This window comes from Lagenorhynchus albirostris, chromosome X, assembly GCF_949774975.1.
Source record: "Lagenorhynchus albirostris chromosome X, mLagAlb1.1, whole genome shotgun sequence".
NCBI classification, from domain to species: Eukaryota; Metazoa; Chordata; class Mammalia; order Artiodactyla; family Delphinidae; genus Lagenorhynchus; species Lagenorhynchus albirostris.
In genome coordinates, this window is record NC_083116.1 from 48,687,592 (window position 1) to 48,700,693 (window position 13,102).

The 13,102-nt window shown below is 33.5% G+C and overlaps 1 protein-coding gene across 2 annotated transcripts in view; it reads right to left on the reverse strand.

The window, feature by feature from the left end:
* Positions 1–13,102, reverse strand: part of DIAPH2 (diaphanous related formin 2) — a 786,790-nt gene that overhangs the window by 699,788 nt on the left and 73,900 nt on the right. For both annotated transcript variants that reach the window (XM_060138052.1, XM_060138051.1), the window contains 2 exons: positions 5,288–5,392; positions 254–274 (listed from right to left, as the gene is read on the reverse strand). In XM_060138052.1, coding sequence (XP_059994035.1) covers positions 254–274; positions 5,288–5,392 — 126 coding nt within the window. The remainder of the gene's footprint in view (positions 1–253; positions 275–5,287; positions 5,393–13,102) is intronic.

Consider the following 13,102-nt stretch of genomic DNA (forward strand, 5'->3'; position numbering starts at 1 on the left):
TTTTAAAAAGAAGTAAAACTTTCTAAGACAGAATATACAAGCATATTCTACTTCTAAAGCATTTCCCAAAGCCACAGGAAAAATACTTACCATAGCTAAATTCTATTCACCTGATCTTAATATTCACCTCACTGTTTTGGTAAAATATACACCAAAAGAAGAGCCCAACATATAAAATACTATAAGCAAAAATCACTCAATCCCCAAAAGCACAAATTCACTACTAAGGGTAAAACACATCTTTTGTACTCACCATAACTTTACTTCCAACTATCTGCATGCAGTGGTCAACGGAGAGTGGTTATGGTGTAAAAAAAAACAAACAGCAACAGTATTAGTAATCAGAAGCTTTTCACAGAAGTTAAGTGTTTAGTAAATTAGTAAATAGCTACCCCCATGTATACTTTTAATACTTTAGATCTAGAGGCTAACACAAATAAATCAGTATTGATTTCTACCATATTTCAAAAATGTGTAAAGTCTGCAGAATAAAGATTCCCACATAAAAGATTATTACAACTTAAGGATTTTTTTTTTTTCTGTAATGGGCTTCTCAGCTAGTGCAGTGTAAACATCAAGTAATGCAAGATTAAGTGTAATGAGGCATCAGATATTTTATCAGTCCACAACCCCTCAAAAAAATTATCACAAGAAAATCGAATTTTTTCCAAATATTGCTTTTTTTCTCTTTCCTTATTTTAACAGGTATACTATTAAGGTTGAAATTATGTATTTTAGAATATAAATGTTGCATTTAAAGTCATGCATTAAGTTAATACATAAACTTTAGGTTGAAAACTGGAATATTTTATATTGTTATGAATTTAAGGTTTAAAATATTGTTTTATATTATACTTGAAAATTACAAAGCAGATAGATTGCTTATGATTCTAGTTTTCTAGATCATCCTAGAATTTCTATTATAAGAGCACAGTTTTGTATATAATGCAAAGACAAAGAAGTAGTTTGTATTTAAACATAGTTATTCATAAGGAGGAAACAGTTCAAAAATTACAACCTCGACTGAGCTTTTCTAATGGTTAAGAGAAAAGAGAATTTCTGAGAATTTGTGTTTAAGAAAGCAAGAAGTAAAATCATAGTCCTAAAACATAATTTTATACTAAAATCCAATCCAAATCATTGTTATCAGTTTCCTACACTTGAATATCAAGCAATGTTCAAAAAAGACCTAATCCACAATTGAAAACCATTAATCTGATAGCAGTTTTATTATCACTATGTGCTGTTTTTCAGCCAGTACTTTAAAAATAAAAATCAAATATAATTGAAATCCCAATAAGAATTCTAAGTTTAACAGGATACTGCAAGATACAAAAAGATAATGACAGTTTCCCAGTAAATTATTTCAGAGGAATCCATGAATCTCCAAATAGAGAAGTAGCTTTCTTAAATATTCATTCAACAGACTATTTACAGGCAGTGATTATTTAGTTGAATAAAAGCTTCTGTGGTGCCATTAACCACCTTCTGAATTGAAAGATATGCTACTGACCTAAATTATTTCCTCCCACCAAAAAGACAGAGATCTTATTTGTCCCTTGTTTATTTAGCACAGACATGAAGCTAAAAAAATGAATGCAAGCCTTCTTAACAATTAAGGCAGGTCTATACTCGGTGAAACGACCAGAATACGGCCCATTTAATGATTCATTCCAATTGCAAAATGATTGCATTTAGCTAAAGCACATACAGCAAAGAGATTAGATGAGACAAGGAAAGCTAAAAGAAACTGGTTTGGTCATGTTTGGGTTCAATTGTTTCACCATATCTAGGTGATGCCTCGAAAAGATCTGAGAAAGAAAATATCTGATAATGGCAAAGGCAAAACCATTAATATATGTATACGCACATACAAGTAGATATACTACAGCTCTCAAATGCTTATTATATGGGTCAATCTAAAAAAATTTAGAGATGTATTTGGTATCACTATTTTGAATTATTTCCTATTGAGAGTTTTTTTAAATCAATGATACCTTTCAATGTATCTTCATGAAAATATAATTTTACATATTTTTAAATCTCAACTTCAAAAATTGCTATTTAAGTTAGAAATAAACTAGTTTCTTAATATTCTCATAAGGACATTGACATCTGGCAAACTAATGTTAGGATTTCAGTGACTAATTTTTCCTCATATATAGGAAAAATTATAAGCTGTTAAAAAATAACATGCAACATTCCCTCTAAGTCACTGATTTCTTGTGCCTCTCAGGATTATGAATTGATATGACAATGTTGCAATATTAACAAAGCTTGGTTTTCCATTTCTGAAAACATATGTTGGTGTTTTGAAAACAAAGGCTCTTCCAGATTATCTGTGGCCAAATTATCTACACATACTAACTACCCTAGATCAGGTCCATAACCGCACTTGCTACAATGAGCAAATGAGTACAGCTCCAGCAGAGAAGAGGCTCTTTTCCACTCCCTTAAAGTCCACTCATCACTGACAGAGTTACTCAAGCTACTTTTTCCTTCGCATTCACACAACTTAACATTCTCTACTAAGGAACTTGAAAAGGAAAAAAACTAAGCAATAGTTTTCATCATTATCTTTCAATTTCCTTTATATTCTCTTATTTCAGGCTAATTTTGGCATAGTCAATTACACAATAAAAGACTCTCCTTTGCTTTAGAAACAGGTTTTGAGCCCAAACCTGTGTATTAGTTTCATGTTGCTTTACGGTCCTTACCCACAAACCCAGGAGAATGACCCACGTCTCTTACTGAGCTCATATTTTATTTGTTTTTCAATTCCACACAAAATGACTAATGCAGGTGTTAAAGGTGGAAATGTACAATTTATGTTTAAATTTAACTGTAATTTTCACACATTTTACATATGACTACAAGACATTTTTCCACCATGGACTGTAGTCCTTAACTTTGCTTTTACTTCAAGATGAAAGTTTTGGCTACTCGTAAAGCATTTTCATAAAGAAGTGGTTACAATCATATCTACTTTAAAAGTGGAAACATTTTTAATCAGTGTATCAATATAATGAAAAAGTAAGCATAAAAAGGTACGACAAGCAAAGCATATCTAAAGCCTAATAAAAAACAGCAGGATGGAAACCTTGGTTACACATAGGTAAATGGGCATAGGTTAGGTTGTAATTTATGCAAATGTTATTGTCATGATCACGAAGAGGTCAAAAGATGAGAGGATGGTTTGTCACTGAAAGGCATCCCTATCACCTTCAAAAGGAAATCACATATGCAATTTCCTTTGTTTTCGCCACAGAAAACACAGCACTAATGAATGTCTCCCCAAAGTGAGAAAGCTTTAAAGCATGCTTATCAACAGGCTTTCTTTCATCATAATATTTGGTCCATGAAAAATATTTGCAAATAAAATGTATAACCTTAGAGCTCTAATGAAAGTTCTGTACACACATCAGGTGCTCCTACGTGTGCTAAAGGAAGCAAATAAGGATCACATACTAAATAGTTATAGTACTGATTTTGAGCCTAACACCTTAAATATAGTATTTTCATGTCTTTTGAGAAACATTCAATTTCCATGTTTCAAATAAAGCAATTGTAGAGAGCTCATCCAATGTTTACCCAAAGTTTAGCATTTTAATCTTAAAAATGAGTCTATAAATTAAAAGTGTGCATCTCTCTGGTCAGTTGAAGAGGAAACAATAGGATAAGTGAAAACAAGCTCTACATAGAGATAGAGTCAATATCAAAAGGTTAAGGAGTAAGAGCTTCATACAATCTTGATTATATTCAGTCCTACTTACACAAACAAAAACAACAAATGAGCCAGAAACACTAACAAAATCTTACCATTAAAAACACCACATAATTATTCATGTATTATTATCTGCACTTTGCACTCAGATTTAGCTATATAGATTTACTAGTGTATTTGCCTTTAGGTATTTGAAAAATAACATTGAATGTACACCCTGCACTTCCTAAAGCATTTTACTGTGAACAATAAGCTGACTACAAAAATGAGGAGATTCATCAGAATTTCAAAGCAAAACCTATGCCTCACCTAATTCTATTGAAAACAATGCTCATGGCAAATTTCACTTATCACTTGAAACATATTTCTGCCCTTGGATACCAGAAGCAAATTAAAAAACATGCTGTTGCTCTGCTCTGGCAGAGCTGCAATGCGTTATGTTTAAATAGTTCAGCATTCAGATTTAGCTTGCTTGAAGTACAATATGGAATCAATACAATTGTAGAATTCAGGGCAAAATGCATCAGTAATTGCCACTGCAATTACTGTACTGAAATAGCATTAGTAGGATAGCCAAATAACTTTAGAACATATTTTTCCACTGAAGAGCTATTTTATTCACTGGTCAAGTTTTTACATTTAAAATATGTATGTCTTAAATGTAAATGTGTTTGTGTGTGATATACATATTACACAAACATAAAATCACTGTGTGATACATACATACATACACACATGTATATAATATATAACAAATATAGTGATGTTATGAATTCTAAATGTGAAAAGCTTCTTCTTTACAGAAATGTAAAAGATATATTTCACCATTTCAAAAAATACATTTTTTCTTACAAAAATAAATCAAACCTGAAGACTATTTTTGGAAGCACCTTAGGAAATGAACAGGGCAACACATTCCATTATAACACAAAGATTTTCCTGCTGAAGACAAGTCTTTTCAATGAACCCTACTTTCAAGTCTTTTGAGACTCGCACAGATTTCATTAAAGCTCCTATTAAAAACCCTTCTTTATGTTAAATTTAGCTGTATAATAACAATTATGAGGTAGTTTACATAGTTAGCATCACAGAAAATAATGAAAAAAACCAAAACTGCTTATTAAAAGCATTGCTAAAAATTTCATGCAAGCAGATACCGGACATATAGCTTTAATGTAAACTTAGTTAAATCTTGTGACTAGGCTATGTTTGTATCTTCTCCCTCAAAATCTGAAATGTTCATGTAACAAACTGTGTATTAAGTGGAATACCTGCAAATTGCTGTCATTTGTTAGTAAGTGCACAAAAACTCAGCCCCAAAACTTACTGGATTAACTCAGAGCCCTCTATCCTTAGTCTGTCTTGTTTATAAGAATGGAAGTCTCTCTAATTAAGAACAGTTTTGAAATATATACAAAATGTATTAAAGTACATGTATATGCTTCTTTTACGAAGTCTATATAAGTACATTGAGGCAAGAACTTGGAGAGCCAAGATTTGTTTCTTTTTAAGCAGATAACGCTAAGCTCATTATGTGGGTGCCAGGAGATTCTCACTACTTACAGATTTGGCAGTAGCAGAAATATACTGGACGACCATCTCACGCTTGGTGGTAAAATCTTTGTTTCGTAAAGGAGCTTTTCGTTCTTCATTAAGGTTCATGTCCTCCTGTTAAAAAGAACATTTATCGTGAGCATTAGCAAATTTCTGCTTACAAGTTTCAAAAGTGATTAGTAAATATTAAACAACAAGGTCCTACCATATAGCACAGGGAACTATACTCAATATCCTGTAATAAACCATAATGGAAAAGAATATGAAAAAGAATATATATATATGTATGACTGAATCACTTTGTTGTACAGCACAAATTAACACACCATTATAAATCAACTATACCTCAATAAAATAAATTTTAAAAAAAGAAAAAAATTAATATTTTTTATCTTAAAATAGTAAGTCATGCTATGACTAACAACAACCATCATTTTTCTGGCTCCTTCACTATTATTTTTCACTCTATATACCATAATCTTGTATAAACTTTACCACATAATCATGGTTCATATCACTACCTACTCAATAAATGAGCAGAAAGAAAAAAAACTTTTAACTATTTCATAGAATAAACTGGCAATTTATAGTATAGATATACATCATACCTTAGCAAAGCTATTTATTTACACTGATAGCAAAAATAAACAGATAAACAAACACTTTACTATTTGGCATATGTTCTCGTAGGATCATTATTATCTAGAAGAGCAAATATGATTTGTAAATTAATAGGAAATATATAGCTACAATATGTCACTGAAGAAAGATTCATGAGAAGTTGCTGAATTTGGAAAAAAGAAAATCAGAAACATAGTTACCCGTATAGGGATAACAAAAACTACTCACTGTAGAGAAAAATATTGTTACGACAACACATTGTTTTGAGGTTCAATAAGCTTTAATTTGGTTGGAAATCTTCCTTTATATTGTGATACACACACATGTATAACATTTTCACTAGACAAATTATTTTTCTTCATTTTGAAACTCATGTTAACCCCTACAACACATTAAGACAGGGGCCCCCAAACCCCAGGCCATGGCCTGTTAGAAACTGGGCCACACAGTAGGAGGTGAGCAGCAGGTGAGCAAAGCTTCATCTGCCGCTCCCCATCGCTCGCATTACAGCCTGAACCATCCCCCACTTCCCTGTCCTTGGAAAAATTGTCTTTCACTAAACCAGTCCCTGGTGCCAAAAAGGTTGGGGACCGCTATATTAAGGCACCCTTGAAGGGTCACAAAATCAAGTTGGAAAGGACTATGCTTCAAAAAGTAACATCAAATGAAAAGACAACCTACAGAATGGGTGAAAATGTTTACAAGTCATATGTCTGATAAGGGGCTTGTATATAAATTATAAAAAGAAGCCTTACAAGACAACAATAAAAAGACAAATAACCCAAATACAAGTGGACAAAGGATTTGAATAGACATTTCTCTAAAGAAGATATACAAATGGCCAATAAGCACATGATGTTCAACATCATTATTCATCAGGGAAATGCAAATCAAAATCACAGTGAGGGCTTCCCTGGTGGCACAGTGGTTGAGAGTCCGCCTGCCGATGCAGGGGACACGGGTTTGTGCCCCGGTCTGGGAAGATCCCACATGCCGCGGAGCGGCTAGGCCCGTGAGCCATGGCTGCTGAGCCTGCGCGTCCGGAGCCTGTGCTCCGCAACGGGAGAGGCCACAACAGTGAGAGGCCCACGTACCGCAAAAAAAAAAAAAAAAAAAAATCACAGTGAGATAACATTTCACTCCCACCAGGATGGCTATGACAAAAAAGGTAATAACAATTGTTGGTGAGGATGTGGAGAAATTGGAACCCTCACACACTGCTGGTGAGAATGTGAAATGATGCAGCCACTTTGGAAAACAGTCTAGCAGTTCCTCAAAAAGTTATACTTAGAGTTACCACATGACTCAGCTTATACCCAAGAGAAATGAAAACATCTGTTCACATAAAAACTTGTACATGGGGACTTCTCTGGCAGTCCAGCGGTTAAGACTTTGCCTTCCAGTGCAGGGAGTACAGGTTTGACCCCTGTACTGGTCAGGGAGCTAAGATCCCACATGCCTCAGGGCCAGAAAAACAAAAAACATAAAACAGAAGAAATATTGTAACAAATTCAATAAAGACTTTAAAAATGGTCCACATCAAAAAATCTTTAAAAAAAAAAAAAGAAACTTATACATGAATGTTCATAGCAGCAGCAGCAGCAGAGTGGAAACAATCCAAATGTCCATCAAGTGATGAATGGATAAACAAATGTCATATGTCCATGCAACTGAATATTATTCAGCCACAAAGAGGAATGAAGTACTGATACATGCTATGGCATGGATGAACCTTGAAATCACATTATGCTAAATGAAAGAAGCCAGTCACAAAAGGCCATATATTGTAAGATCCCATTTATATTAAATATCCAGAACAGGCAAATCTATAGAGACAGAAAGTGGATTAGAGGTTGTCAGGGGCAGGGTAAGGTGGGGATGGGAGAATTGGGGTGTGACTGCCAACATATACGGTGTTTCTTTTGGGGGTGATAAAAATGTTCTGAAAGTGATTGTTGTGATGGTTGCACAGCTATTTGAATATATGAAAAAAACACATTGAACTGTATACTTTAATAGAGTGAATTTTATTGCATCTGAATGGTACCTCAATTTTTTAAAAACAGAAAAAGAAATCAGTATTTTTATCCCTTTACTTGCTTAGTAATTCTAACCATTACTATTTTTTAATCAAGTAAACTAATAGGCCAACAAAGAAAAATACTAAAATTATTTTAAAGATTCATATGTGAGAATGTGGGGGAAAAAACAAAGGATACAAAGGAAAAAACAAAGGAAAAAACAAAGGATAAAAAGTAATCAAACTGCATCAATTGAATAGTAACTTCAGTGACAGCAAGAATCTCATGATCTATAGTTGCACCCACTGCAGTGACTCCTATGATGATTAATTCACAATCAATACTTATAAATTTCGTGTATATATACCTATCCCCTTTGATAGGCAGATGAAGGAAGGAAAGGACTTCCACGTCCTTCACCTTGAAATACTATACCTCTACTAATTCAGCTTCAGATTTTATGGCTTTATTGGCAAGTACATCATTCTGCTGACTCATATTGTGTTTGTTTCCATCAAAACCCCCTAAATACTGCTCATGTATAATGGACTATGTCCCTACCATCTCATAACATTCTGGTTAAATTATAGTCTCCTGCAAATGTAGTTAGCATGAATCTGCATCCCCAAGTAGAATCGACTCTGGAACGGTGACAAGATTGTATTTGTACACGTCACAGCCAGGCTTAACAGTGTCACCTTTGGCAGTCTCTAGGTAGAGAGTTTGCTCTCCTTCCAGTGACATTTCTATGTTACCATGTACCTCTAATCCAATTTTTAATGGCACACACTGCTAAGATCATGCTATCAGACTAGAGTCATGGAAGCAGGCAGGACATTAAGGGGAATATGGAGAATACAGACCTCAGAGGAATGTCAAGATTAATTGTGATCATGAACCCAAGCTTCGTGTATATTAACTAGCCATCAAAGAATGCTAGCTATTAGTGTTATTATCACTTCCCTGGTCTCATTTCTTTTTTTTTCCTGTAAATGGCCTAGACCCTTCTTTTTTTTGTTTTATTTTTGTTGGAGTATAGTTGACTTACAATATTGTATTAGTCTCAGGTTTACTGCAAAGTGAAGCAGTTACACATATACATATATGCACTCTTTTTTTTAGATTCTTTTCCCATATAGGCCATTACAGAGTATTGAGTAGAGTTCCCAGTGCTATATAGCAGGTTCTTATTAGTTATCTATTTTCTATATAGTAGTGTGTATATGTCAATCCCAATCTCCCAATTTATCCCTCCCTGCACCCATATCCCCTGGTAACCATAAGCCTGTCTTCCACATCCATGACTCTACTTATGTTTTGTAAATAAGTTCATTTGTACCCTTTTTTTCTTTTTTACCACTTTTCATCTTACCCCTTAGGTTTGAATGATACAAGCTTGTTTGCAGTTTTTCTACATACACTATGCTGTTACACACTTCCATTACTTTGTTCATGATGCTGTTCTCTCTGCCTAGAATGCTGTCAACTTCAGCACCCTCTTCATCTATTAACCCCCATCTTATCCCACCTCACCGCACCCCACCACACCCAAATCCATATCGGGCTAACTCATGTACTTCTGCTAATTCTTCAGATTTCCCCCAAAGCATCTCATTTAGAAATGACTATCTTCATTCTATTCTTCCATATTAATTTCCTATATTGTATCAATATAAGCTAACTGAGGGAAGAAACTGGGTTCTTTTTTTCTTTGTATTTCCAAGCAAAGAGTATGCGCTCCTGGAATGCACCAGGCATTTAATAAATATCTGTTGAACCAATGTGATACTTAGGAGCTTTTCTCTAAATATTTTAATTTGCTTTACCACAAACACAAAATCCACAAAACCCATTAATTTATAATTTAAAATCCATTAATTTATAATCTTAAAATAATCAAAGATAACTATAATTGCTGTTCATGCTAGGGTATATTTTTAGGTACTAGGATATCATTAGTTTATTCTCTTCGGGGGTACAGGTCCCCTCGAGATAGAAGTTAAAGAATACTTGAATAATTACTATTGAGAAGCAGAAGGAAGAGGGCAAGCATTAGATGGTGAAGTGAAGTTCAGATTTAAAAAGAGCGAGTGGAAAATCCAGCCTTAAACTGGGATCAATGCATGTTGCAGAAACAGAAACAGTTACTTTATAGAAAATATATAGACATTTTTAGCAACTGTATAGAAAGAAGGAGCAAGTATTACTTCTTACAGAGGAGGAGAAGATGTAAAAACATAAAGGGTTGACATTTACCTTTCATAAAACAAGTGAGGAATTTTAAAAAGAAATGTTCTATCCTTTCTAGTTCCAGTAGAGGAATTATCTATAGAGCAAAGCCACAAACATTTTTTATACCTATAAATCTGCTGCATAGGTTGATTGGGACTAGGTACCATTCACATGAACAATGACTCATCTTATTTTTACAGAAAGAAGCAGCATACTACTAATTAGGCAGCTAATACTTCCAAATCATTAACTCCAGCTTTATAATACAATCATAAAACTAAATAGAGCAATACTCATAATTCAATATTAATTCTAAAAAATGTAATTGAATATGAAACTACTTCTAAACACACTGAGTATTTTTCTTTTTAATTGAAATATAGTTGATTTACAGTGTTAAGTTTCAGGTGTACAGTAAAGTGATTCAGTTATATATATATATATATATATATACACACACACACACACACACACACACATAAATATTCTTTTTCAGATTCTTTTCCATTATAGGTTATTATAAGATATTGAGTAGAGTTCCCTGTGCTATACAGTAGGTCCTTATTGGTCATCTATTTTATATATAGTAGTGTTAAACACACTGAGTTCTTATAGTACTCAAAACACAAAAGCAAGCTTTTAGTGTATTTAACATTTAGTTAGTACTTCCACAATACATGAGAAGAATGTGGTATTTTGTAATTTAAGAAATGCTGAAGTAAATAACTGACCACTTATAATATTTGTATCAAGCCATGTTTGTAAACACTAAACCATTTTATCTCCTACCACTTATGCCATGATGCAATTTTCCTATTATAGACAAACTCCTTCACTTCTTCAGCAAATACACATTGTATTCTTGAAGTTATAACTGAGGAGCCGTATAAGAATAGAGTCAAATGAGAAGGTTAAAAGTTGAACCAGCTGCCTATTCATTCATTTGTACTCTCTTTCATTCATTCATTCTCATTCTCTCTCTCTTTCTCCCTCTCACCCCCCAGTAAATCTTTAAACAGGTGACAGTACAATTTTTTAAACTTTCTCGTGTCCTAACATCATTTTCTATTTTCCTAACCCTTCCACTGTTTTCCTCACTTGTTTTATGAAAGGTAAATGTCAACCCTTTATGTTTTTACATCTTTTCCTCCTCTATAAGAAGTAATACTTTCTCCTTCTTTCTATGCAGTTGCTAAAAATGTCTATATATTTTCTATAAAGTAACTGTTTCTGTTTCTGCAACATGCATTGATCCCAGTTTAAGGCTGGATTTTCCACTCGCTGTTTTTAAATCTGAACTTCACTTCACCATCTAATGCTTGCCCTCTTCCTTCTGCTTCTCAATAGTAATTATTCAAGTATTCTTTAACTTCTATCTCGAGGGGACCTGTACTCCCGAAGAGAATAAACTAATGATACCCTAGTACCTAAAAATATACCCTAGCATGAACAGCAATTATAGTTATCTTTGATTATTTTAAGATTATAAATTAATGGATTTTTACATTTATTTCTTTATTCTTTTCTAAAGAAACGTTCATATAAAGATATGCTCTATAGATAATTCCTCTACTAGAACTAGAAAGGACAGAACATTTCTTTTTAAAATTCCAATAAAAGCATCAGGAATTTTCTACATAAGTAAATAAATGGCCAATTGTACCTGGTATTAATTAACTACCTCATGTCGTCAAATGATCCAGTTAAGTTTACCTATATAGAATGTAGCAGCATAACATATGGAAGTTTACATGGAAAACAAAGTTAAAGGGGAAAAAAATTGTCCAAATACATTATCCCTACAAATGGTATGGAGCCAAAAGCCGGGGCAAGCAAGCATGAAATTAAGTGAATGTTACTGAGCACTGCACAAAAAGTCTTCAGCTATTTCTACTTTCAGGGCCTATTGCAGGAAACTACAACTATGAACACCTACATATACCTCTTCACCATCAATAAGGTAAATTCAGAACATCTATTTAGCTATTAGGAAACCCAAATATTATTTTTACTCTCCCATAATCCTTAATCCTGAGCTCAACATGGAACCAGTGTCCAGAGTCCAAAGATTACTTAAAGGATCCACTGTGGTTTGTGAAATATTGATGTTTATTGAAAATACAAGAAAATAAGCTTCAATATTTAACATGAGAATAACACTGAAGCCCTCACTGGATCCGTAGGTCCAAATGGTACATGAGGTATCTCAAGGGAAGAGTGGGGTATTCACAATGCATATTTTTTCACTGTCAGTGTACTGCAACGTACTGCAGTTTACAAGTACCTGGTTAAGTGGACTTACAGACTATTTTACCAAGTTTTAACTAAGTCAACCCTCAAAACAACAACAACAAAATAGAAAAGTAGCTTTAAAAGATTCTTGCAAAGACAACAGATTGAGGATAATAATACCAATAATGCAAGTACAGAGGAACAAGAAAATACCAGACTGTTATATCTCCTACTCATAGGTCTGAGCCTTTCATCAGTCATATCATATGATAAAAGTAATAAAAATATAAGGCTGATAAGAAGCTGGTCCCACAAGATTAAAAATTAGTAAGGTAACTATCTGAAATATGCATGTATATCAATTATCACTGATGACTCTCATTTTATGTGCATATTGCACCTTAAAAATATTAGCTAATGATAGTATAAAGCTACCTCAAACTTGCAGACCATTTAAAATCCAAACATCTAGACCATGAGGAAAGCTTTTTTGACTTTCTCAGCAATAATTAGAATCATGTGATACGCAATCCAGTACTTAGTGAAATTTTGTAAACTTAATGACACATGTTTAGAAGACTCTTTTGAATGTTTTCTTTCTTTAATAGCAAAAGACAAAAGGTCCCATGACACTGGGGGAACACTTGGTAGAAGCAGCTGAAATAATACATGCAAAACAACATGGCAATAAACTAAAACACATTCCTTTGTCAGCAAA